Genomic DNA, 26,075 nt, shown 5'->3' with positions numbered 1-26,075 from the left:
CTGCCGCAGAACCGCGACAACTACATCCGCTCCTGCAAGCTGCTGCCGGACGGGCAGAGTCTGATTGTGGGCGGTGAAGCCAGCACCCTGTCCATCTGGGACCTGGCAGCACCCACACCGCGCATCAAGGCGGAGCTGACCTCGTCCGCCCCGGCCTGCTATGCGCTGGCCGTCAGCCCCGACGCCAAGGTCTGCTTCTCCTGCTGCAGCGATGGCAACATCGTGGTGTGGGACCTGCAGAACCAGGCTATGGTCAGGTGTGTGCGGCGGCCAGGGATGCGGTAGGGGACACACAGGTGGATGTGGACATGGACGCCTGCCCTCCACTCACAGGCAATTCCAGGGCCACACGGACGGGGCCAGCTGCATAGACATATCGGACTACGGGACCCGGCTGTGGACTGGGGGCCTGGACAACACTGTGCGCTGCTGGGACCTGCGTGAGGGCCGCCAGCTTCAGCAACATGACTTCAGCTCCCAGGTGCACCCGCATCCCCACCTCCCCGGGTGCCCCTCCCTGGCCTTGATTGGATAGGGGTCTGTGGAGAGGGCTCGGTGGGTAGAGCGTTTGCCTAGCTAGCTAGCTAGCATGAGGACTTGAGTTCAAATCCACATGAAAAGCCAGACGTGGGGCTGCAGAGATGGCTCAGCGATTAAGAGCACTGGCTGCTCTTCCAGAGGACTTGGGTTCAATTCCCAGCACCCATGTGACAGTTCACAACTGTTTGTAACTCCAAGACCTGACACCTTCACAGACATACATGCAGGCAAAACACCAGTGCACATTAAAAAAAAAAAAAAAAGCCAGGCATAATGGTACCTGCCTGTAGCCCTGGCATGTGGAGACAGGGGGATCCCTGGGGCTGGCTGGAGGGCCAGAGGTTCAGTAAGAGACCCTGCCTCAAACACAAGGTGTGGTGGCACATGTTTTCATGTCTTTAATCCTGGCACTGGGAGGCAGAGGCAGGTAGGTCTCTGTGAGTTCAGCCTGGTCTACAGAGCGAGATCCAGCATGGCCAGAGCTGCATAGTGAGACCCTGTCACAAAAATCGAAAATGGTTGCAAGGCAAAGAGCGACTCACTGCAGCGTGGCCCGTCCGTGCCCCCCCAGAAGCAGGCCTTGGAGGCCGGCTCAGCCCTGGACCCGACCCTGAGCAGCTCCCTGTGCTCAGAATCCCGCAGTTCCATGTGCTGAGATGTGGGACCCGCCAACAGCGATGTGGGGCACCCCTAGTCTCAGTGCTTCCCTCTCTTGCCCTAGATTTTCTCCCTGGGCCACTGCCCCAACCAGGACTGGCTGGCCGTTGGAATGGAGAGCAGTCACGTGGAGGTCCTGCACGTGCGCAAACCGGAGAAGTACCAGCTCCGCCTCCACGAGAGCTGCGTCCTGTCACTCAAATTCGCTTCCTGTGGTACAGGCCCAGGAGACCCCGTGGGACAGTAAAGGGAGGGCGGGGTGCCCCAAAATGGCTTGAGTTAGAAAGGCAACCATTTACCCAGGCCTGTCCACCCAGCCACTAATCGAAGTCAAAGCCAGTTTAGATAAGTGCCCAGACACACAGATGTCTCAAAATAAATAAATAAAAATAAAAAGGATGGAGAGGTGGCTACCAAGTGAGGTAGCCACGCCTTTGATCCCAGCACTCGGGAGGCGGAGGCAGGTGGATCTCTGTGAGTTCGAGGCCAGCCTGGTTTACAGAGTTCCAGGACAGCCAGGGCTAGAGAGAGAAACCCTGTCTTGGAAAACATAACAAGGGTTGGGGATTTAGCTCAGTGGTAGAGTGCTTGCCTAGCAAGCACAAGCCCCTGGGTTTGGTCCTCAGCTCCGGGGGTGGGGAACAAAACAAAACCCACCACAAACAAGGGCCGTGGTGGCGCACACCTGTAATCCCAGCACTTGGGAGGCAGAGCCAGGTGGATCTCTGAGTTCGAGGCCAGCCTGGGCTACAGAGTGAGATCCAGGACAGGCCCCAAGACCACACAGAGAAACCCTGTCTCGAAAAAACGAGGGGAAAAAAAAGTTACTGAAGTCATTCCATGTTGACCTCTACACACCAAAGATAAAAGCTTTAAAAACATTTTCCTCATGCTAGCTGCCAATACAAGAGACAAGGTACTCCCTGGAAGTTTGGGTTGCCTTCAAACTCACAGCAGCCCTCCTGCCTCAGCCTCCCCCATCTATGGCTTCTCTGACTAAAGTAGCCAGTGGTTTGGGGTTTGATTGGCAGCTCTCAGCTTTTCCACTCTGCAGAGTAGCAGGCTGGGGTGGAGTTCCGCAGAGTCCCTGTCCTGGGAGGTCCTGGTCCATCACCACTGCTCTTCTGTCCCTCCCTAGGACGCTGGTTTGTGAGTACAGGCAAGGACAACTTGCTCAACGCCTGGAGGACACCCTATGGGGCCAGCATTTTTCAGGTACCCACAGTCCCCAGCTGGTGGCCACCTCTGTAGTCTTGTGTCCTGGACATTTCCCGTCATGGAGCCCCACACTTCAGGTTCCATACTGAGCACAATGTGCCTGGGGTCCGTGCTGCGGCAAGTGTCAGAGTGCCCCAGTTCATGGCTGAGTGCGCTGGGGGCTTTTCATCCACTTCAGCTTTGACAGTGGGTGACCCCCAACCACGGCGCACATCTGTGTCCCTCTGGACGATTGCCATTTCATTATTTCATTAGACGAGTGACATTTGAAAAAGGGCCTCAGTCACCCGAGGGTGGGATGGTGGGCATGTGTGATGCTGTGGATGGAGCCAGGGCTTCACGGATGCTGGGTGAGCACTCCCCCGGTCAGCCCCACGCTTCGACAGCAGCTTCTACTAAGTCTCGAACTTTTGGATGCGACAGAGCTATCTTCCAAACCTCCCATCCTCCCTAGCAACCTCCAGTCCCGAGGGGTGCTGTTCTCTTGACTTAGTGATGTGGAGTCCCTTTATATCAACCCTTCGCATGTCAGGGGTACCACTGACCCCTTGAATCTGGTGACAAAGACCTGTGGGACGGAGGTGTGGCGGGTTTGAGGCCAGTCTGGTCTACAGAGACAGACTTGAAGGGGAAATCAGGTGGTTGTAAATGTGTGCTCAGGCCTGAAGTCCAGCCAAGATGAGTCCTGTCATGCTTGCCCCCAGCCATGCCCACATCCATCTGCCTCTACTGTCCCTCCAAGCACCACGCTTCCGGCTTGTGAACGTTGTGGTGACCATGTGGCTGCCCCTCACCTCTCCTTTCTCTGTCCCAGTCCAAAGAGTCTTCCTCCGTGTTGAGCTGCGACATCTCCAGGAATAATAAATACATCGTGACAGGCTCAGGGGACAAGAAGGCCACTGTGTATGAGGTGGTGTACTGAGCCCACCTGCCTGCATCTCCAGGTCACCGGCCGGAGGATGGCCACTCAACTGTCCACTCTGCTCATTCCCCGGTTCCCTCCCCCCTGGCTGGGTGGGGCTGGAGGCCCTGGGGAAATATAACTGTATTTATCGACTTGCTTTTCTTTTTCTGTGTGCGTCAAGTGTGTGGAGGCCGGGGCCAGCTGGATGTCAGTCCCTGATTTTCAAACGATGTCTTTTGCTTGCTGGCATGGCAGGCCCATCACTGGGCCCCAGGGACGCTGCTGTCTCCACACCTACAACTGGGATCACAGGTGTGACACTTTACTTTTTAACACATGGGATCTAGGGATCTAGGGATCTGAACTCAGGTCCTCAGGCTTGCCTGGCAAGCACTTTACCAACTGAGTGATCTCCCTAGCTCTGTTAAAAACAAAACAGGGCAGGGTCTGGCCTCTCTATGTAGCCCTGGCTGTCCCAGAACTCTCGCTATAGACCAGGCTGGCCTTGAACTCAGATCCTCCTGCCCTCCCGAGTGCTGGGATTAAAGGCGAGCAAGAGGACGGCTCAGAGCCACGAAGTCCTTCCAAAACTAGGGTTAAAAAGTGATAGGACAGCTGGGCAGTGGTGGCGCACGCCTTTAATCCCAGCACTTGGGAGGCAGGTGCAGGAGGATCTCCGAGTTCGAGGCCAGCCTGGGCTACAGAGTGAGATCCAGGACAGGCTCCAAAACCACACAGAGAAACCCTGTCTCGAAAAACCAAGGAAAAAAAAGGGGGGGGGGAGGAGAGAGGACAATATCCTTTCAGAGGACAGAACAGACCATCTCTGCCTTCTCAATTGCTTTATTACATGTGATGAGGGGTTGGCACACCCATGGGACCCTCACACCCACCACCACCACCCACCACTGTGCAGTTGGGAGAAAGAGAAGATGAAGTCGATGCCATCAGTACTTGATCTGGTACACTGAGGCACAGTCCCCGGACCCCGTGATGATCAGCCTGCCATTGGCTGTCACGTCACAGCAAGTGACAGTAGCAGACTCAGGGACCTGTGGGACATCAGGCTGAGCGAGCCCACAGGATCCACCCGAGCCCAGCTCCTCTCCGCCCAGAGTCTGGGATCGCCCCCGTGGGGGATGCTGAGGATCCCACTGACATCCAACTCCCCCAGGGTGCCGCCCTGCACAGGAATACCTGGAAGAGTTTTGCTCCCGTGGGCATGCTGTGGATGGTGACAAGGTCGTCCATCCCCACGCTCACCCACCATTTGCCTGGGAGGAGGTAGACGGACAGTTAGGTTACAGAAGACCCCAGCCACCCACTCTCATCTGACAGCCAAGTGCCTCTCACCCCAGCACTCAGGAGGCCGAGGAAGGAGGACTGAAGAGTTTGAGATCAGGACGAGCCTGGGCTACGGGAGAACCTACCTCATAAAAACCAAAAAGGCAGAACAAATGGAGCTTGCCTTCCTGTTCTGCCTTTTGTTCTGTTTGCATTTGGTGTTTTAACAAGAGTCCTTTACAGCCAAGGCTGGCCTCAAACTCCCCATGTAGCAAAGATGACCCTGAACTCCTGACCCCTGAGGATGGTTTGTGTCAATAGGAGGTGCTGGGGCCGGGCGGTGGTGGCGCACACCTTTGATCCCAACATTCAAGAGGCAGAGGCAGGAGGATCTCTTCAGTCCAGGCCAGCCTGGTCTACAGAGCAAGTTCCAGGACAGCCAGGGCTGCACAGAGAGACTCCGTCTTGAAAAAACAAAAGGTGGTGTTGCAGTGTGGTGGGGTGTCAAAGCACTGATCGGGCATTGAGTCCACAGAGCGGAAGCTTCTGGAAGGTCAGTGACTGCAGTTCATGACTGCTCCCGGACTCCTTACCGTTCGGGGAGAACTTGAGGTCAAGGATGGTCTTGTCCTTGGTGCCCACAGTGGACGCTTCATTCCTTTTGCTGTTGTACAGGCACTGCTGGCCGCTGGCCAGGCCTAGCAGCAGCCAGTCTTCCAGTGGATTGTGAGACAGACTCATGATCTGGGGTGAACAGGGCAGAGGTGCAGAGATCAGACCCCAACCCGGCAGGTGGCAAGGGCCCCAGGACTCACCACCTGGCCGTTTCCTGTCACAGTCCCCATGTCACCCTTCACAGGGTTCAAACGGGACAGCAAAGAATCTGTTTCTCTTCCTTTTTGGTTTTATTGAGACAAGGCCTTACTCAGTTTTTTGTTTTGTTTTGTTTCTTTTTTTTCCGGAGCTGAGGACCGAACCTAGGGTCTTGAGCTAAATCCCCAATCCCAAGGTCTTACTCTCTAGGCTAGCTTGTAATGACTCACCACATAGCCCAGGCCGGTCCTGACCTCCAGCATAAAACACGACAGTCTTTGAGACAAGTCTCACCTAGCCCAGGCTATCCTTCAGGTCCCTGTGTAGCTGATGACCTTGAACTTCTGATCTTCCTGCCTCTACCTCCCTAGTGCTGGGGTGTCAGGCATGGTGGGGCATGATGCTGGAGTAGGACCCAGCACCCTGAGAAAGCACTCTACCCACTCAACTCTTGGCTCACTTCATTGAGACAAGGTCTCACTATGTAGCCCAGGATAGACACTTTTTCATCCTCCTGCCTTGGCTTGAGTAGTGGGATAAGTCTTTGCCACCATGCCCATTATAACAAAAGGTTTTTTTTGGTCTTGATTTATTTATTTATTTAAATTTAAAAAATTTTTTATTGTCTTGTTTTTCAAGACAGGGTTTCTCTGTGTAGCCCTGGCTGTCCTGGAACTTTCTCTGTAGACCAGGCTGGCCTCGAACTCACAGAGATCCGCCTGCCTCTGCCTCTTGAGTGTTGGGACTAAAGGTGTGTGCCACTGCCTGGCTGACAAAAGATCTCTCTGTCTGTCTATTAATCTAATCTAAATCTATATATATCTGACCTGGGATGTCTCCTCCCCCTATGCCCGTCCAGCCCCAGCGGGGTCTGTGCACCTGGGACTGGAATGTGTGCTCTTGCAACACCTTGGCCGTCCGCAGGTCCCAGCATCGCAGACAGGCGTCCAGACCTCCCGTCCAGACATTGTCACCTTTGACCACAAGGCTCTTGGCTGCACTGACCGGGCCTTCGAGGTCCCTAGCCAGGGAAGACAGCAAAGGGGGTGAGCCTAGCCTTGGGGCCCACGTCCCTGAGGTCCCCCAGTCCCACTGCCAATCCAACCTGCAGGCAGCTGCCTACCTTTTGGCAAGAAGGGGACAGTGACATCATCCCAAAGTCCCTGCACCTAATGGGTAACTATGTTCCAAACCAACATGAGTGTGCTGGCACACACCTATAGTTCCAGCCCTGGGAGGCTGAGGCAGGACTGCCACAAGTTCTAGGCCAGCCTGGGTATGTAGTGAGAGCCTGTCTCAAACACGAGAGGGAGACCAACCAACTACTCAGGAGGCTGAGGCAGGAGGACTCAAGTTAAAGCTATAGTGGGCTACACAGTGAGCTTTGCAAGGGTCACATGGTCCGACCTCTAGCGCAAGGCCCTGGGTTTGATCGTCAGCTCTCAAAAACAACAACAACAAAAAAAACAAAACAAAACAAAAAAACCCCACCTCAACAGGGCTGGCAATGTGCACCTGTCTTCCTAGCACTTCAAACGATCGGGGCTAGCCTGGTCTACAGAGTGAGACCTTGTGTCAGAAAAAATGAATAAACACAAAAGTGTTGGCTCCCAGGTGGCTCAGTGGGTAAAGGTGACCTGAGTTCCATTTCCAGGAACACACTTGATGGAAGGAGAACAGTCTCCTGCAGGTTGTCCTGAGCTAGGACCAAAAGCAAGGCACACACAGCATTTGGAGGTAGAGGCAGGGAGACTGGAAGTTCAAGGCTGTCCTCTGTGCTTGAGGCCAGCATGGGTTACATGAGAATTATCCTAAACAAAAGGTAGGGGGGACTAGAATCCCCCAGTGAGGGGCCGGGTCATGAAAAGCCTCAGGAAGTGTGCTCGGATCTGTGTCCGCACCTGACCACTCCCTGACTCCGTAGGTCCCATATCCTGACCATGCCATCCGTGAAGCCGGCGAAGGCCATGTTCTCCTCCGAGCAGGCCAGGGCCTGGCAGGACAGACCCTTGCAGGGTAGCTGGCACTTCTCATACAGGGACGGGGCTGCCAGGTCCCACACGCTCACGCCAGGCAGGTTGTGTCCACCCGCGAACAGGGTCCTGCTGTTGGAGGACAGCTGACAGGTGCGCAGGTACGCCCCGCTGGTCTGCAGAGGACGGTGCCCATGAGCAGGCTGGTGGCTTCCGGGCTCCCCCCGCCCCTCCCCGTCCCGGGCACCTTCCCTGCCATCACCTGGCCGCCACACTGCAAGCTGCTTTCAGGGAATCCGTCCTCCGCCACCTGCTTCGTCAGGCACCACACCTTGATGCCAGTCCGGCTACAGGTGAAGACGTGCCTTGTGAAGCAACTCACGGCCAGCGCCAGCAGGAGCTCCCGGTGTTTCAGCACTCGGACCTTCTGTAGGGCTTGGGGCAGAGCGGCCATCTCCTCCATTTGTGAGGGCGATGCGCCAGGCCTCTTCCAACTGTACTCCAAGTCCTCAGAGTCCCAGCACCTGCAGACGGGGGCTCAGGGCGTGAGATTTTCAAGACAGGGTCTTATTGGTCCAGGCTGAACTAGCTCCCCATGCAGCCAAGGCTGGCCTTGAACTCCTGATCCTCCTGCCTCTTGAGTGCAACGAGACACACTCCAGTTCTTGCCGCGGCCACATGCGCTTCCCCGCTCTGTCTGAAATGCTTTGCACAATTAGACTAAACTCCTATGCACCCTCTTATGGCCCCAATTATTATTCTCCCTTTTCCAAATCGTCTTTCTCCAACAACCGGATTGGGAAAATCTGTGTTGAGATTTAAGTGGGGGATTCCTTCTCCAACCCTTTAAAAATTGTTATTATGTTTTACTTATTGTGTGTTTGTGTGTATGGGGGGGGGCTGGGATCAGGATAACTTGTGGGAGTCAGTTTTCAATCATGTGGATCCCAGGAAATCAAATTCAGGTCCAGGTTTATCAGCAAGCACCTTTACCTGCTGAGCCCTCTTGTCGGCCCCTCCCCCTCCTACCACCAGAAAGGACAGGAGTGGGGGAGGGGCAGGGGTGGGGACGGAGGGGCAGCTGGAGGTAACTTTCCCTTCTCCCTACTCACAGGGGCTTCAGAAATGGACCAGCACTTTTAGAAGATTCCTGTGGTGCAAAGAAAGAAGCTGATCCTGCTGTCTTGTGACCTGCCCCCCACCCCCCACCATGTCTGCATCCGGGTACCTGCTCACCTGGGTCTCATGTTGGGGCTGGCTGATGTCTTTTTGGGAGTCACCAAGCAGATTCATGGGAGTCAGGATGGGGGCTGTGTGGGACAGCAGGGATTCAGGGGCACCCAGGAGCCTCTGCCCCTCCGCGGCCCCGCCCCTCCGCGGCCCCGCCCCCCTCCGCGGCCCCGCCCCTCCGCGGCCCCGCCCTCCTACATAAGTCACTCAGGCTGTTGCTGCTCTTGGGTTCAGGGTCCAGTTCCAGTTCCGAGTCACTCAGGCAGGAGCCCCTCCTTCCCTGGGGGACAGAACTGAGCCAGCTGGGGGACACAGGACCCAGTGGGACCCAGCAGACGCCTGGGGGCCCCCCGGGCTGCAGCTGGGATCCTCCTGGGGGGGTCAGAATGTAGGGTTTGTGGGGGGTCTCAGCCAAGGGTACTCACCAATCCCAGCAGCTTCTCTGTCGCCATGACAACAGGCAAGGAGGAGAGAGATGGAGAGCAATGAGGTTTGCCCGGACACCCCAGGCGGCGCTCCCCGCAACCCGTGAGTGAGGGACCCTCACCCTTCTGTGCCTGTTGGCTGTCCTGGCCATCCGTGAAAAGTTTCCAGAGATCCCAGGTCAGGGTGTCTCTCCAGAACTGGGGCTCCTTGTCCCACGTGGGCTGTGGGTCCTGCTGCTCCTCAGTCTCGGAGAGGCACTGCCGTCGCCCTCTGGTGGACGGCTGAGGCCCCGGGGTGGCTTTGGGTCTGGGCTCCTTGGGGGCTGCAGCCTTTGGGCTCTGCTCGGCTTCTTTCTTCGCCCAGTCCTGCTTGGCCTGAACAGAGCCCGTGGGGTCTCGTGAGTCACACACCACCGACTGGTGCCTGTCCCCTCCAGCTCCAGGGTGGATACTCACCTTGACCACCTCCAGGATGTGCGGGGAACTGCTGAAAATCTCCATCAGGTTGAAGAAGTTCTCCACCTAGAACAAGTTAGGATTGAACCTCGCTGCAGGCACAGAATGTGGGGAAGGGGAGCGTGTGGCAATGCTTGGCACTTGGCAATGTCTCTGTACACAGAGGGATACACCACCTCTACACACCTATGCACAATTGTACCCGTCCACCCTTCCCTACAGAGGCTAAGACAGGAGGCTCAGGAATTCAGGGTCGTCCTTAGCTACATACGGAGTTTGAGATCCTGTCTCCAAAAAGAAAAAAAAAAAAAGCCAAAACAAAACAAAAAATCTTCAACTAAAAAAGCAGTTACCACCACAAACAAGGCTTGGGATGCCGCCCTTGATGTACAGGGCCCTGGGGCTTTTCCCCAGCATGGATTAAAGGCTTTAGTGTTATTTTGCACATAGGGAAACTGAGGCCCAGAGACTCAAACAGCAGCCCTGATCCTTCCCTTTGAGCTTTTGCTGAGCCTGCACCCGCCCCCTCCGCCCCCCCATGGAGGGCAGGGTCCCAGGGAGCTGCCTCCCGGGGAGGGGATGATGGATTCCAGGGCAGCACCAGCCTGGGGCTGCACAAAGCCCAGGGGAGCCCTCCCGATCTCCCCCTGGCTCATTAATGTGCAATTTACTGGCACTTTAGTGGGCCAGGCGCTCAGCGTGAATGGAGGGAGAGCACTGGCTCCCTCCTGCTGCTCCCAGGGAAGTGGGGGGCTGGTGCAGCAGGGACCCGGGAGTGAGGCTGGGCGGGGAGGGGGAGCGGTTAAAAGCAAGGGAGCTGGGGAAGCCAGGAGCTGCCTGGGTATCACAAGCTACAGGCAGTGGCTGGCCCCGCGCCCCTGTCAATCATGCCCTCAAGACTAGAGCCCAGCCCCATTCACCCTTCACTCCTGCACCTGACGCCAGACAGTCCCCTCGCTCTTCCAACCACAGCCTTCCAGGGCTCCTACTGCTCACCCGGCAGGGGTAAAGGCCCCTCCAAGCCCTGCCCCGTCCCCCGCTGCTCCCACACAGGGCCCCTCCTGCCTCTGGCCTTTGCAGAGCGCTGTTCCTCCTCCTGCCTTGACAATGTCCCTCTCCCCAACAGGAGCATCCCTTCTGCTCCTGCTGACCTAACTCAGTGCACCTTCCTGACCACCCTGAGCTGTAGCCCACACCCTAGCCCCTGGGCTGGAGCTCTTGGCACCCACCCACCGTCCCGTTCAGTCCCCGGGCCTTGTTCTTTCCCCAGCACCTCTGCTGGCCTGGCGAAGGTGGCTGCTGAGGCTGCTGAGTGTCTTGAATGAACAACCATGTTCTGGTGGCTTCCTGCCCACCCATGCCCGGCTGCCCACCCCCTACCCCCCCACCCCCCGAGCTGCCATCCTGGCCCTGGCTCCCCGCCAGTGACATCTGGCCCTGGGCAGCGCCTCCTTCCTGCCAGTGCCCTTGAGAAAGGGGCCAGGTGGTGGGAGGGGAAGCGGATGAGGACGCACGTGCCTTGGCTTGGGCAAGGGGTGGGGTGGGAGGGAAGAGCGGGGCGCTCCTCCGAAGGCCGGTCTCCCACTCATGAATGGGACCCGTGTACAGCCTTTACCCAGGAGCTCCAGAGCACCTGGGGCCTGGGCAGGGAGGATGGGCCACAGCTAGATGTGAGGACTCTAAATCAACTCCCTCCTTCCTGTCTCCAACCCTCTGTGGCTCCCACCTCCCTGGAATCTTATCTCTACCCCCCACCCCCCAGGTCACCTGTTTGTGATGTTCTTCAAAAGACTGATTGATCTTGGACACCTGAAATCACAGAAGAAAGGCAGGTGGGTCTGTGACCTGAGCAAACCTCTTTACCTCTTTGATCTTGTTTATTCAACTTGGAAGACAACAGAGGCCCACGGAACCCAGCCTGGCCTTGAACTCACTATAGCAGAGGTGAATCCTCCTGCCTCACCTCCCTCCCTGTGCTGGGATGACAAGTGTGTACCACTTAGCTGTTTATCTCTATTTTTATTTTTTAATTTTTTTTGTATGTGGAGCTGAGGATCGCACCCAGGGCCTTGCACTTGCTAGGCAAGCACTCTACCACTGAGCTAACTCCCCAACCCCATCTCTATTTTTAAATAGACTACTATTAACTATATCGCCTTCAACTCTCTCACGCGGCCTCAAGGCCCTCTCTGCTCCTCTGCCCGCCTCCTCCCTGCTGCCCACACCCCCTCCTGCCACAGCTACGCCCCTCAGCCGCCCCTGGGGTGGCTTACCAGGTTGGAGATGTTGTCCAGCTGGATCATCATCTCAGAAAGGATTCTGATGGGGGGGGGAGCAGTTGAGGATCCTTCTAGAAAAAGCCCCTGTATCTGCCCTAGGGCAGAACTCCACAAGGACAGCCGCCTAGCCCATAAACAGAAGGGAAGGTGCCACCCCACCTCCTAAGCCTGATGCAGGGCTTTTGCGCATGCAAGGCACTAATTTGCCACTGCTTATTAGAGACAGGATTTGGTGGCTGTGTGGCCCAGGCGGGCCTGGAACTCGCCATCCTGTCTCAGTCTGCACCGCTACAAAAATCAACACCCTGGCTTAAAACCAAGTCAACACTTCAGTGGGAACCAGCCTTCGCTGCCGGCTGCCCTGGTGGACGCGCGTGAGTGCGCGCGCATGTGAGCTTGTGTGAGCTCGTGTGGGCGAGCATGCGCCTGAGGAAACCCCTCACCTGTTGAGCTCCTCTGGCAGCTGCTCCATGATGGAGGAGTACCTCTTCAAGAAGCTGGAAGGCTGGAAAGGTCAAAGGTCAGAACCATAAAGCCTGCGGCACCCCCAACTCCCAGATTACACCCCTCCAAGGTGCCCAGTCAGGTCCAGCTTCTCAAAGCCCCTGGACTCTTGGGGTACGGGACCAGCCTTGCAGGGGGCACAGAAGAACCTACTGGACCTAGACCCTGGTTCTCACCTTCCCGATGCTGCGACCCTTTAAACACAGCAGTTGCTGTGCTGACCCCAACCATAAAATTCTGTCGTTGCTACTTCATAACTAAACAGTTGACATGCAGCCTATCGGGTAATGGGGTCAGCTCGGTGCACAGGCCCTAACATTACCTTGACCTTTAGGGAAGGGAGGAGAGGAGGAGGGGACATCAGCCTTTTTTGTGTGTTTTTTGAGACAGCGGCTCAGACTGCGCTGGCCGCCAACTCAGATCCATCGCCTGACTCTGCCTCCCGAGTGCTGGGATTAAAGGTGTGCACAATTTAATCAGAGTATAGAGCCAACAGACCAGCACGGTAGGCGGGGCTCCACCCTGGCCACGCCCCAGCCCCTCGCTGGGGATTGTAGGCGGGGCTCCACCTGACCACGCCCCCAGCCCCTCACTGGGGTTCTAGGCGGGGCTCCGCCCTGACCACGCCTCCAGTGGGCGGGGCCTCACCCTGCGTGCTAGACCAGGTGAAATCTAAGTGCTAATCACCAGTGATTGACATTGGGAAAGCGTGTTGGCCTCGTCTTCCCGGGTTGTTTTCACCTGCGCCGTGCGGGGCTGTCATCCTAGCTAGGTCTGCAGAATTGCCGCCGAGTTCCAGGCCAGGCTGGGACAGGGAGACTCAAAGTCTCCGAACCCCCCAGTAAAAGCCGCCTGCACCCCCCCCCCCACCTCTCTCACCAAACTTCCACCGACGGCGCCATTGCTCTGGCTGTAGGAAGTCATCAGGTCGATCCTGAAGTCCCAAGTCCTGCAGGGAGCAGGTTCAGCTCAGACAGAAAAGCCGACCCCCATCCATCCTGTAGCCTCCCCACCGTCAGGACCCAGCTGCAGAGGAAGCCCCTTCCCTCCCTCTTCCCGTGCCGTCTCCACCGCAGGGGCTACAGCTCCAGGACCGCCCCCAACCAAGCATGGCATCCCTTCAGATACGGAGAACGCAGTACCGGGAGCAGTCATGGATGTGGTGAGTCGCAGAGAGAGGGTTTTGCGGGACGAGTAGAAGTATGCATGGGGTGTGCAGATAGACACACACACTCAGGCACACTTAAAACGTTTTTCAAAGAAGGACTTCGGGACAAATGACACTTGGTCCACCCTCCCACCGTTCAACCTGGGCAAACTCCTCGCTCGAGTCCGTTTTGTGTGGGCCCACGCCCCTCCCAGCTCCGCACCCGCAGGAAGCAGGCTGCCCCCACGCACCACCTCAGAGACCGGGAGGCCCAGGGGATCCCAGAGGAAGCGGCCGAGGTCAGCCAAGTGCACGCCAGGAGGAAGGCCCTCCTGCCCGCCCCGGGCCATTTGACCCCTGCGACCCCGCCCCGCCCTCCAGGCCCCGCCCCGCCCGCCCGAAGCCACGCCCCCGCCTGCGCCCGCCCAGGGAGGCCCAGTCCGGCCCCGGCCACGGGTGCACGTGGGCTCGGGGCTGCGCGAGCCGCCCCTGCGGGCGCTGCCCAATCAGGAGCCCGGGAGCCCACGTGGGCCGCGATCCGGGCTGCTCATTGCTCAGCTTGGGGCCCGGCTGTCAATCACGGAGTTCCAGGGCTCGCTTTAACCCCCGCGCTCCCGGTGTGGTTTGCTAGCTGGGAGAGGACTTCAGCGTGTTTGGTGAGAAGTCTGGATGTTTGGGGCATGCGAGAGGGGTCAGCAGGTGGCGGTGACTGCAGCCAAGATCTCTGATATGAGTTCGATTCCTGGGACCTACATGTTGGCAGGCGCGCACCCCTCCCTCCCCCAAATAATTTTCTTTTTAATCTGGTGAGTTGGAGAGAGAATTTAGGAATTGAGAGCACCGGCTGCTCCTGCACGGGACCCCGGTTCGATTCCCAGCACTCATGCAGTGGCTCACAGTGGTCTTCTCAGGGGATCGAAGCTCTCTCTTGCCTTATGGTGCACACATACATGCAGGCAAAACATCTGAATACATAAAATGAAATGCAAAAAGGTTAATTCAAAGCCGGGCAGTGGTGGCGCACACACCTCTAATCCCAGCACTCGGGAGGCAGAGGCAGGAGGATCTCTGTGAGTTCGAGGCCAGCCTGAGCTACACAGCAAGTTCCAGGACAGGCACAAAGCTACAGAGAAACCCTGTCTCGAAAAACCAAACAACAAACAAACAAACAAAAACCCCCAATAAATAAAAATAAAATTAAAAATCTAAGTGCTGTTTTGAAATTCTGGGGTGAGCTGATGGAGTGGGGAGCAGCAGCTTGAGAACCCCCAACATTCCCGTGAGGAATGAGGCTTCTAGTGTCCTGTGGAGTTACACTGACCCGCTGTGTGGCCCAGGCTAGCCCTGGCTCCTCTGCAAGCAGAGGCCGGAGGATCAGGACTCAATTTAATCTCAAGGTAAGAAGTAAAATAAGGGCCACAGCCAGGCTGGCACGCAGGCGCCCAGGACCCTATGCCCAGCACCCGGTGAATTGGGCATGGCCAGAGAAGCCCAGCACTGGCAGGCGGAGGCAGGAGGGTTAAGAGTTCAAGCCCATCCTGGGCTACATAGAGAGTTACAGGCTAGCCTGGGCTACATGAGACCCTTTCTCAAAAGAGAAAGAAAGGCTGAGGGCACAGAGCTACCCCAGACATCTAAATTCAAGGGCTAAAAGTGAGGCCCACCCCTGGCCCTGGACAGAAGACCCTGGGGTGAGCTGAGGGTGGCCCTGGGGTAGAGTGGACCCTGAGGACCCCCTCCCCCACCCCAGGACCGCTCCAGCCGCAGGTGAGGGGTGTGAAATTAAGCCACGGCCTCTGCATATACGGAGGCAGGGAAGTGAGAGTGAGTTTGGGCCAGCCTGGGTTCCAAGTAGTAAGAGCAGGTCTAAGACGGGGTGCCGTGAGACGGCCCAGTGGGTAAAGGTGATTGCTGCCAAGCCCGATGGCTTGAGTTCCATCCCTGCGCTCCACACTACCGAGGGCAAGGATGCATTCTCATTCCCAGGCTGGGTCCGACCCCCACCAACACGCACACATAAGTAACTGTAATTCAATTAGGCCCGTAACTTCCCCTTTATTAAAAAATTAATTAATGTGTGTAAACGTTTGCTTGTATACGCGTGTGCACCACGTGTGTGTGTGCCTAGTGCCCTCAATGCCAGAAGAGGATCTCGGATCCTTTGTAACCTGTAAATGGAGCTCGAACCCAGTTCCTCTGCAAGAGCAGCTAGGGCTGGTTACCGCTGAGCCAGCTCTCCAGCCCTGTACACACACACATATTTTTATTTTTTCCCCCGGTCCTGGTCTTGACCAGGGCTTTTGCACACACTGGACAGACCTCAGGCCCTCATTATCCGTTTCAGCCCTGATTGTCCCTGCAGACAGAGCACAGTTGCCCCTGGGCCCCAGGCTGTGAGTTGAAGCGGGGTCTCTCGCGCCCTCTGGCGGTCATGATTGTTATGACACCTTGACTACTTTAAAGGAGATGGCGTCATCACTGAGGCGTCTGCAAAAATATTCAGTCATTGTGTCAACGCTGGCCACCATCCACGTCTGAAAAAGTCACATCTTCTGGGATGGGGGTGGTGGCGCACGCCTTTAATCCCAGCACTCGAGAGGCAGAGCCTGGAGGATCTCTGTGAGTTCGAGGCCAGCCTGGGCTACAGAGCGAGATCCTGTCTCAAAACACCAATACTACTACTACTACTAAAAAAAATAATTGGTAAATAATAAAAATAACAACAACAATAATAAATAATAAATCGAGGTACTCAGGAGGCAGAGACAAACAGATCTCTGAGTCTGAGGCCAGCTGCTCTACAGAGTGAGTTTCAGGACAGCCAGGGCTACAGAGAAACCCTGTCTCAAAAGCCAAATAAATAACGACATTTTTTCCCCCCTGAGACCAGGATTCTCTGTGTAGCCCAGGCTGGCCACAAACTCACAGAGATCCACCTGCTTCTGCCTCCTGAGTGCTGGGATTAATTAAAGGTGTGCGCCACCACCGCCTGGCATTAATAACAAATTTTTAAAAATCCCTTTTGTCTTCTTATTTCAGTCCTTGAGAGCCAGGGTGTTGTAAATGCTATTCGTTGCATTTAATTATTTTATCTACTTTATGCTATGATCTTAATTTTTAGTACTGATTTAATCAGTTTTAATTGTGTGTGTGTTTGGTGGGCTGTGCGCATGAGAGTGCAGTTTCCTGCGGTGGCCAGAGAGGGCGTCTGAGACCGTGCAGCTGGAGTCACGTGGGTGTCAGCGCTGATACCATTGCGCTGGGTCTGCCTGAGGAGCTGGAAGTGCTCCTAAGTGCTAATTCATCTCTCCAGGACCTTTTTAAACTTCCTCTTTTGCATTTTATATTGTTTATTGTATTGTCCTTTTTCATATCATTTATTGACTTACTTAAATTTTAATGCTATTGTATCATTTTATTATTTTATCGTATTTATTTTCTTAAAACTTTTTATTTATTGCAGTTTTCCAGACAGGGTTTCTCTATGTGAACCTGGTTGTCCTGGATCTCACTCTGCAGACCAGGCTGGCCTCGAACTCAGAGATCCATCTGCCTCTGCCTCCCAAGTGCTGGGATTAAAGGTGTGCGCCACCATGTCCCAGCCCATTTTATTTTATTTTAAAATGTATTCTTATAAGAATGCACGAGGGGCCGGGCAGTGGCGGCGCACGCCTTTAACCCCAGCACTCGGGAGGCAGAGGCAGGCGGATCTCTGTGAGTTCGAGGCCAGCCTGGGCTACAAAGCGAGTTCCGGGACAGCCTCCAAAGCTACAGAGAAACCCTGTCTCGAAAAAACAAACAAACAAACAAAAACCAAGAATAACAGCAACAAAAATGCAGGAGGGCTTTGTGATCCTCCTGACTCGGCGTTTGGGAATCACTGCAGCCGGGTTCCCAGAAGACAGACTGATGGGCAGGGCGGAGGTGAAGGAAAACAGCCGGCCGGGGTACCCCCGTCAGGGCAGGCTTGTCACAGACAGGTGCCGCGCCCCTCCCCGCCCCGGGTTGGCCTGGGGGGGGGGGGTGAGGGGCGGGCGGGGCCCGCAGAGACCCTGCCTGTCATCCGACAGGGTGGGAAACAGTGAAAATGTTGAAAATGTTGAGATGGAAAGAGCAGCCAGCCGGGAGGAATGCGCTGTCACACTGTGTGCTCTCCAGGGAAGGCAGTCCCACGCGGGAGTGCGCTGCGCGTGCGTGCGTGTGCGCGTGCGTGCGTGCGCGCGCGCGTGCGACCTGCGCATCTGTGCACAAGGAGCGGCAGCCCCCGAGGCCAGCCTGGAGTCACAGGCGGGTGTGAGCCCCGGCTGGGTGCTGGGAAACGAACCCGGGTCCAGAGGGACGTCAGGATTGACACCTGCGGGGCTCGGGCCCCAACGTCCGCCCCTGGGAGTCGAACCGCGGTCCTCCGCTGGGCTGCGAGCGTCCCCACGTGCAAACCACCTAGCGGAGCTGAGTCTAAGCATCCTGGAGCGGCGACTAGAGCATCCGGGCATCCAGCAAAGACCGCGGGGCGGCGTCAAGGCTAACCCCGCCCACCGGCTGGCGTTACTTCCGGCGGGCTTCTGACAGCCGTACCCTCCAATCGAACTCGAGCAGAGGCGGGCACTGCCGGGGTCGGCTGGTGGAGCGGCCCTGCCCACCTTCGGCAGTTCACCAATCACATCGCCGGACTGCCTTCCGCTTCCCGTTCTGGGAAGACCATCCCAAGTTCTTCCGGACCGGAACCGGAAGCCGCCTGGAACCTGAGCGGGATGCTGAGAAGGACCGGAATTGGGTGTCAGGGCCGACTGTAAGGCTTCCGGAAGCGGAAGTGTTGCTCTGCCGCCCGGTCTTAGTCCCTCGCCAGGGGCTCCTGACCCAAAGTCACTCCCGTTCTCCCTAACGTGCCCGGAGCCCGGAGTTGGCGGCGGCGGCGCCTACGATCCGGACGTCAAAGGTCGAGGAAGCGGCGGTAGCGGCGGTAGCGGCTCGCAGGCGCGAGCCGCGGATTGGCTGTAAGGGGCCCTCGAGTCCGCGGGAGGTCGAGGGACGCCACGGTGCTGTTTCCATGGGAACTAGGAGACGCCCGAGCTGCGCCTGCGCGTCGGCAGGGCACGCGGGAGTCGGGCAGCGACAGTCGCTGTTGCAGTTGTAAGGAGCGTCCGGAGAGGAGGCTTGGCGCGTCCTCAAGACACACACAAAGGAGTAAATAAGTGCATAAGTCCACGGGGCGGAGGGGAGTTCTCCGGGGCCAAACCACTTTTATTGCCCTACCCCCAAGCGGAGAGGCCGTGAAGTCCGGGAGCGTGTGCGGACTGCGTGGTCCAGATGCCCGTTCTGCACAAATGCGGGCTCTCACCTGCGCCTTACGCGCGTGTGGAGACCAAGGTGACTGGAGCCCTTTCCGCCACCACCCCTTCCTTTCCTTGTTTCTTTTTTTTGGTTTTTCCAGGCAGGGTTTCTCTCTGTAGCTTTGCGTCTTTCCTGGATCTCGCTCTGTAGCCCAGGCTGGCCTCGAACTCACAGAGCCCCGCCTGGCTCTGCCTCCCGAGTGCTGGGATTGAAGGTGTGCACCACCACCGCCCGGCCCCTCTTCTTTTTTTTAAAAAATTGTCTTGTCTGCGTGCTTGTCCTTGAGGGTCCCCCGGAGCTGGAGTTGGAGACGGTTGTGAGCTGCCATGTGGATGCAGGGGATTGAACCCGGGTCCTCTGGAGGTGCTCTTAACCGCTGCAGCCCTCCCCGCTCCTCTAGACACAAGGTGTCTCCCGCACCCGCGACCTGCGGCCCCGGCGCCCAGCACAGGCGTGCCGGGTGGACCTCGGGCCCAAGCGCTGCCCGACCAGCCCACCGCGGTGTCCCCGAGGCCGTGAGCCGCGTCACTCGGTCCACGTCTGGGGGTCGAACCCGGGGTGTCGCTCGTGCCCCGGCTCACACGCGGTTTAAATGACCCTAGAAGGCAGGGAGTCCGTGGTGTGACCTGCGCGCCCAAGGGTCCCACCGTGTGGCCCGGCCCGTCCCCAAGCGCCAGGTGAAAGGGAGACAGGCGGGAAGGGGAAGCCGAGTGGCCACCAGGTTAGCCCAGTTGCCAGCAAAGGGCTGTCAATCAAGGTTCCGGGGGCGTGGCGAGGAAAGTCTGGTTCCGAGCTGAGCCCAGCGTCTGTCAGTCAGGCCGAAGGGCGGGCCCTAGGGGGGGCCACCCAATCACTATTCAGTCTAACCCGAGGCCGGGAGGCGGGGCGTCGCGGCGGCCGCTCTCCGTCCTGCAAGCCGCGGCTCTGGCCGGGCCACGAGGAGCTGGTGAGTGGGCCGCGGGGTTGGGAACCGGGGCATGCCAGCGTAGCAAATCCGAGGCAGTGGGATTGCCACGAGCTGGAAGCCAGCCTGGGCTACAAGGATAAATCACTGGGGGGGGGCTGGACTTCGGGAACAGGGGACTCTGGTCATAAGGACGGGTTTCCGGCCACGGAGGTGGTGGTTACGGGGTACGCTCGCAAGCCTGGCTTCTGTGGAAAGAGTTACCCCGGGCTAGGAGGGGCTGCAGCCCACACCGTGACCTGCCACCAGCCTGTTGTCGGGGGAGCCCGGGTGCCGAGAGCAGGCGGGAAGGGCGGAGGCCATCAGCTGAGTGACCACTGGACAACTGGAGACAAGTGGTCCAAGCACTCAGTGGACTGAAGGTGGACTTGGGGGAGCGGACTGACCTTGTCCTGGGTGGGCTAGGAAGGAGTCCGGGCCCCGTTCATCTGCTTGTGGGAGCTCACCTCCAGGGCAAGGGGGCAGGACTTCCTTTGACCCGTTATTGTACGAGCAAGGCGGTGCACCCCATTCTTCATCACTAACCGAGGAAGGTGTCCACCCTGACCACGCCCCCGGCCCTCACTGGGGATTCTACGGGGTTCCACCCTGACTAGGCTTCTAACCCTCTTTTTACTTTGAGACAGGTCCTTTCTGTGTGAGAGATAAACACACCTTGTCTTTGTTGGGAGGCTGAAGAGACACTCAGGACTTAATGCACAGGTCTGGGTTTGGTTCCTAGCACCCACACAGCGGCCACAGTTGCCAGGAAGTCCAGTTCCAGGGGATCCAGCTCCTTCTTCTGCCCTCCATAGGCACCTGGGTTCAGGTGCACATACACACAAACTTAATCTTTTGTTCTTGATGAAACAGGGTTTCTCTGTGTAGCCTTGGCTGTCCTAGAACTCATTCTGTAGATAGTGCTGGCCCTTGAACTCAGAGATCCGCCTGCCTCTGCTTCCCTACTGCTAGGACTAAAGGCATGCGCACCATGCCCGGTTAAATTTATTTATTTTAAAATTTGGAATCCATTTGAAAAGAGCCTGAGGAGCATTTGACAGCATGAAATACAAAGGCTCATCGAGGGAACAAGAATTAGGGGGCATTTCACTGTGCTTTTAAAACTGATAATTTTGGGTTTTTTTTTGTTTTGTTTTGTTTTTTGTTTTTTTTTTTTAGAGATAGGGTGTCTCTGCCTCCTGAGTGCTGGGATTCAAGGCGTGCGCCACTGCCTGGCAAGAGATAGGGTCTCTCGTGTAGACCAGGCTGTCGAACAAAGCTTTGGCCACTCGTGAGGAGGCCAGAGGTCGAGATCCTGTGTTTTCTTTCATACTCTGCTTTCCTGGGCCACCAACCAGCTCCCAAATCACGACACAGTGACTTATTATTAGTTTTGAATGCTCGGCCCAGCGTAGGCACGTTTCTGGTAGCTCCTTTAACTTAACCTGTTTTTCTTTATCCACTTTTCGCCTCAGGGCTTGTTACCATCTGTGTATCTTCTCTGTGGCTAGCAGTGGCCTGACTTCTCGCCTCCTCCTCTCCTCCTCCTTCTGTTCTTCTCTCTCAAGCCTAGCTCTCTCCTCCTATTTATTCTCTGTCAGCCCTGCCTATCCTTTCTCTGCCTGGCTATTGGCTGTCCAGCTCTTGATTAGACCATCAGGTACCCTAGACAGGCAAGGTGCAACAGCTTTTCATAATTAAACAAATGCAAAATAAACAAAGTAACACACCCTACACAGTTAAATATTCTGCAGCATAAACAAGTGTAACACATCTTTGCCTAGTTAAAATAATATCTACAACATTAAAGTTTTAAGTTAATTTATTCTTTTTTTTTTTTTTCTCCTTGAGACAGGGTTTCTCTGTGTAGCTTTGGAGCCTGTCCTGGATCTCACTTTGTAGATCAGGCTGGCCTGGAACTTATTCTTGGCATCTTTGTTCAGGTCTAAGATGGTGGCTGTTTTCACCCCTTACCCGTCCCCAGCCCTCGTGTGAGCATCTAATGACCATCAACACCCCCTTTCTCTTCTTTCTTTCTAAATAATTTATTTATTTTTAAGAGCCTTGGTGTTTTACCTACATGTATGTCCGTTTAAGGGAATCAGGTCCCCTGGAACAGGAGTTACAGACATCTGTGAACTGCCATGTGGGTGCTGGGAATTGAACCCAGGTCCTCTGGAAGAGCAGCCAGTGCTCCTAACTGAGCCATCTCTCCAGCCCACAGCTCTCTTTCTTTATGTTCCCCAGCTTGTTTTCTGGGGCGGGGCCGGCCATCCCTCTCCGTCCTCCTCTGTGCTGGGGACTGAACTCCGGTCCTCATGCCTGAGTGGCAAACCTTACAGGTTGATCTGACTCTCCAGGCCCAACACTTGATTTCGTCTGCAGTTCTAGGTTCACCAAGTTTTGTCTGTGTGGGCATTCCAGCAATGTGAGGTCCCTTACGGGCCCTCCCTCCCGTTCCCTCCCCCCTCTGCTCCCCCCATCCTGTCTCTCTGTTCCTCCTCCTCTGTACTAGCGATAGAGCTGAGGCCCTCACTCTCTCTAGGCAAGGGCTCTCCCACCAGGCTTCACTCACCCACTCACAGTCCTGGGTGGGTCTGTGCCAGGAACAGCAGGGAGGTCGTCTTTCCTCATTTTGCCATTTCTTCATCAGAGTGGCATTGGCGTGGTTCCCGATCCCTGCGGTCAAGGTGAAGACGGGTCGAGCCCATAGCGGCATCACATGGCGAACAAAAGAGTCGACGGGGACATCATCAAGTTTGCAAGCCGCCAAGCCTATGCCTCTGCGGACGGGCAGCAGGGCCAGGACAGGCATCTGAGGTGAGGGCGCCCTGCGCGGAGGCACCGGTGGGGCTGGCTGTGCAGTCTGCGGAATCAGGAGTGGAGCGTGACTGGGGAAGACCCCGGCTGTCCTCTCCCCTCCACACACACACATTCATTTGCATCTGGACATGCAATCTTAGTAGCTAGGAATGGACTCCAGATGTGAGGGAAGTGTAGACTTGATGGTCAGTGCACCTGTGGTGGTCCGTGGTGTCAAGTTGATCAGATTAAGCCGTAGCAAGACGTCCCTAAAACTCCCTTCTGGATGTATCTGTGAGGGTGTTTCCGGAGGTGCTGGGTCATGTGGACACCAGTTGTCTTAATTAGGGCTTCTGTTGCTGAGACCAAACATCATGTCCAAAAAGCTAGTTGGGGAGGAAAGGGTTTATTCGGCTGCACTTTCCAGTCACTGAAGGAGTCAGGACAGGAACTCAAGCAGAGCAGGAGCCCCGAGGCTGGAGCTGATGCAGAGGCTGTGGAGGGGTGCTTGCTTGTTGGCTTGCTCAACCTGCTTTCTTATAGAACCCAGGACCACCAGCCCAGGGATGGCTCCACCCACAGTGGGCTGGCCCTTCCCATTGATCACTAATTGAGCGAATGCCTTACAGCCGGATCTCATGGAACATTTCCTCAGCTGAGGCTCCTTCCTCTGACGACTCCATCTTGTGTCAGGTTGACACAAAACCAGCCGGCACATCAGTTTACTAATCCCTTGATGGACTCAAAATGTAATGTCAGGAGCAAGGCATGTTGCATATGCCCCTAGTCCCAGGACTCAAGAGACAGAGGCAGGTGAATGTTGGTAAATTTGAGAGCAGCCTGGTCTCCATAGCGAGTTTTAGGCCAACTAGGGCTATGTAGAGAGATGCTGTCTCCAAACACAAACTATATTTGTCTTGAAAGACTGAACTCAGGTCAGCCAGCAGGCCTGCCAGGGAGTACCTTTATCCACTAAGCCATCTCCTCGACAGAATATAAGTATTTTTAAAAATTAAAAAAATGCAAATGTGTGTGCACAGAGAATTTTCTTTCTTTTTTTGTTGTTTGTTTTTGTTTGGTTTGGGTTTTTTGAGACAGGGTTTCTCTGTGTAGTCCCGGCTGTCTTGGAACTCACTCTGTATTCCAGGCTGGTCTTGAACTCAGAGATCCATCTGCCTCTGCCACCATGCCCAGCCAAGAAAGTATTTTGGGAGTCTGGTAACAATGTCACATTTTCTGAATCATAATTCGTTGAGTTTACTCTCAGGCCATAGATGCCATCGTTCATTGCTGTGACATGCAGCGGGAACATCTGTATCAGGCAAGACAGGTAGAGCTCTGAGGTGGCTCAGCAGATGAAGGTGGCTGGCATGTATGCCTGGCATCCTTGTAAAGATGAAAGGATGTCCCCTACATACCCATGATACCCCAAGATTTTAAAAAACAGACACCAAGGCAGACAACAGTCAACAGGCGCCAGCCAGTGGGCTGTGTGAAGTAGCACGCAGCTGCTGTCCAGCGCTCAGGAGACTGAGGCAGGGGCATGACAAAGTTTGAGGCCACACAGCAGGAAAGACAGTTTTTGGTTTTTTGTTTGTTTGTTTGTTGAAACAGGGTTTCTCTGAGCAGCCCAGGCTGTCCTGGAACTCACTCTGTAGCCCAGGCTGTCCTGGAACTCACTCTGTAGCCCAGGCTGGCCTCGAACTCACAGAGATCCGCCTGGCTCTGCCTCCCGAGTGCTGGAATTACAGGCGTGCACCACCACCGCCGCCCGGCACAAGCCACTGTCGTAAACAAAACTCTGACCACTGAAGTTATGTGCCATCACCGCTCATGACCCCTTAACTGTTCTTCCCGCTCTGAACGGCAGCCCTTCGGTGGCCGGACTCTGTGAAGATGGAGGTGGCTCTGGCCAGGCTGAGGCTCCTGCTGGGGCCTGCAGTGTCCCAGCCGGCGTCGGCGGCGGAGGCGTTGGCGGCGGCCCCAGTGAAGGCACGCGGTCCAGGAAAGCCTCGGAGAACCGGAGACGGGCTCCCGCCCGAGGCTGCGGCGTTGGCGGCGTTGGCGATCCTCCGTGCCGGCGCGCGCGGGTGGAGGCCGGCGTGCAGCAGGGCGCCTGCAGCGGCGGCGGCGGCGACCCGGGGCGCACGGCCCGCGGGACGGCGGTGCCGGGGTGCGCACAGCGCGGCCTTGCCTGCTCCAGCCCCGACTCCCTGGACAGACCCGCGGCGGGCCAGCAGGCCGGGGAGCGCCACGTGTGCGGCACGTGCGGGAAGGCCTTCCGCTTCCGGTCGTACCTGGCGCGGCACGCGAGGACGCACGCGGCCGAGCTGCCCTTCCGGTGTCAGGAGTGCGGGAAGGCCTTCAGGTCGGCCTCCCACTCCCGAGAGCACGCGAGGACGCACAGCGGGCAGGGCCCGCGCCGCTGCCCCGACTGCGGGAAGGCCTTCGCCTGCCAGACCTCCCTGCGCGACCACCGGCGGACGCACACGGGAGAGCAGCCGCACGCGTGCGCGCGCTGTGGCCGAGCCTTCGCCTGCTACTCCTCGCTCCGGGAACACGGCCGCTCGCACAGCCAGGAGAAGCCCTACGCGTGCGAGGAGTGTGGCGGCGCCTTCCGCTACCCCGCCTCGCTGCGGGCGCACCTGAGGAGGCACGCGGGGCTGGAGGCCGCCCTGTGCGAGCAGTGCGGCAAAACCTTCCGCGGCCGCGCCTACCTCCGCGCGCACCTCCGGACGCACGCCGGCGCCGGCGGCGCGGGGAAGCCGCACGCGTGCGCGCAGTGCGGCAGGGCCTTCCGCTTCCTGGCGTCGCTCCGCGCCCACGCGCAGACGCACTCCGGGGAGAAGCCCTACGCGTGCCCGCAGTGTGGCAAAGCCCTGGCTTCCCGGGCCTCCCTCCGCGAGCACGTCCGCACCCACGGCCGAGAGAAGCCGTACGCGTGCGGGCTGTGCGCCAAGGCCTTCAGTCACTCCCAGTACTTCCGCAAGCACCTGAGGGCGCACGAGGCGGGCAGGCCCCACCCGTGCGGCAGGTGTGGGAAGGCCTACCGCTCCGCCGCCGCCCTGCGCGCACACCTGAGGACACACACCGGGGAAAGGCCCTACGACTGCAAGCAGTGTGGGAAGGCCTTCATGTCGCACCCAGCCCTCCTCGGGCACGTGAAAATTCACGCGAGACAGAAGACCTAAGAGGCCTCCCCGCTGGAGAGTGGCCCCGGGATGGGGTCCCGGGCTCAGCCCACACGGACAGAACACCACGGGCATGGAAAGTGTCTTTTGGAGAGTGGAGAAAAGCATACTGGGAAGACACCTCATCTGTTTTCTTTCTTCTTGTGTTTGTTTTTTTGAGACAGGGTTTCTCTGTGTAGTTTTGGAGCCTGTCCTGGATCTCACTCTGTAGCCCAGGCTGGTCTCGAACTCACAGAAATCCGCCTGCCTCTGCCTCCCGAGTGCTGGGGTTAAAGGCGTGCGCCACCACCGCCTGACCCTCATCTTTTTTTGTGAGACCTCAGAGGAGGCAGACATCCCTCACAAGCTCCCTGAGAGGGGGTCCCACTATGTTGCCCG

The 26,075-nt window shown here is 57.0% G+C and overlaps 3 protein-coding genes across 18 annotated transcripts in view; 2 read left to right on the top strand and 1 right to left on the bottom strand.

The window, feature by feature from the left end:
- Window positions 1–3,471, top strand: part of LOC118575807 (TLE family member 5) — a 28,658-nt gene extending 25,187 nt beyond the window's left edge. For all 6 annotated transcript variants that reach the window (XM_036176218.1, XM_036176214.1, XM_036176213.1 and 3 more), the window contains 5 exons: window positions 10–257; window positions 334–481; window positions 1,262–1,412; window positions 2,336–2,412; window positions 3,230–3,471. In XM_036176218.1, coding sequence (XP_036032111.1) covers window positions 10–257; window positions 334–481; window positions 1,262–1,412; window positions 2,336–2,412; window positions 3,230–3,337 — 732 coding nt within the window. In that variant the 3' untranslated portion in view covers window positions 3,338–3,471. The remainder of the gene's footprint in view (window positions 1–9; window positions 258–333; window positions 482–1,261; window positions 1,413–2,335; window positions 2,413–3,229) is intronic.
- Window positions 3,472–4,146: 675 nt separating this feature from the next.
- Window positions 4,147–13,775, bottom strand: Tle6 (TLE family member 6, subcortical maternal complex member). Of its 8 annotated transcripts, none has more exons than XM_036176222.1 (17): window positions 13,682–13,775; window positions 13,163–13,232; window positions 12,223–12,284; window positions 11,774–11,903; window positions 11,268–11,309; window positions 9,501–9,566; window positions 9,167–9,419; window positions 9,045–9,061; window positions 8,818–8,899; window positions 8,626–8,699; window positions 8,502–8,539; window positions 7,652–7,913; window positions 7,318–7,565; window positions 6,296–6,437; window positions 5,197–5,347; window positions 4,517–4,593; window positions 4,147–4,371 (listed from the first exon to the last, which is right to left on the bottom strand). In XM_036176222.1, the coding sequence occupies exons 2-17, from the start codon at window positions 13,205–13,207 to the stop codon at window positions 4,267–4,269; spliced, it is 1,794 nt and encodes a 597-aa protein (XP_036032115.1). In that variant the 5' UTR covers window positions 13,208–13,232; window positions 13,682–13,775; the 3' UTR covers window positions 4,147–4,266. The 8 variants fall into 8 exon arrangements, with proteins under 8 accessions (XP_036032115.1, XP_036032119.1, XP_036032114.1 ...); XM_036176226.1 differs by having other exon boundaries at window positions 11,774–11,819; XM_036176221.1 differs by lacking the exon at window positions 4,147–4,371 and having other exon boundaries at window positions 4,378–4,593; window positions 13,654–13,775.
- Window positions 13,776–18,102: 4,327 nt separating this feature from the next.
- Window positions 18,103–25,766, top strand: LOC118575804 (zinc finger protein 77-like). 4 transcript variants are annotated; one of them, XM_036176208.1, is made up of 3 exons: window positions 18,103–18,424; window positions 22,358–22,524; window positions 24,377–25,766. In XM_036176208.1, the coding sequence occupies exons 2-3, from the start codon at window positions 22,427–22,429 to the stop codon at window positions 25,695–25,697; spliced, it is 1,419 nt and encodes a 472-aa protein (XP_036032101.1). In that variant the 5' UTR covers window positions 18,103–18,424; window positions 22,358–22,426; the 3' UTR covers window positions 25,698–25,766. The 4 variants fall into 4 exon arrangements, with proteins under 4 accessions (XP_036032101.1, XP_036032100.1, XP_036032098.1 ...); XM_036176207.1 differs by having other exon boundaries at window positions 18,103–18,614; XM_036176205.1 differs by having other exon boundaries at window positions 18,103–18,797.
- The last annotated feature ends 309 nt before the right edge of the window (window positions 25,767–26,075 follow it).

The sequence above is a fragment of the Onychomys torridus genome, unplaced genomic scaffold (assembly GCF_903995425.1).
Source record: "Onychomys torridus unplaced genomic scaffold, mOncTor1.1, whole genome shotgun sequence".
In the NCBI taxonomy this organism is placed as follows: domain Eukaryota; kingdom Metazoa; phylum Chordata; class Mammalia; order Rodentia; family Cricetidae; genus Onychomys; species Onychomys torridus.
Note: the sequence above shows the minus strand (reverse complement) of the source record. Positions and strands in the feature narration are given on the sequence as shown.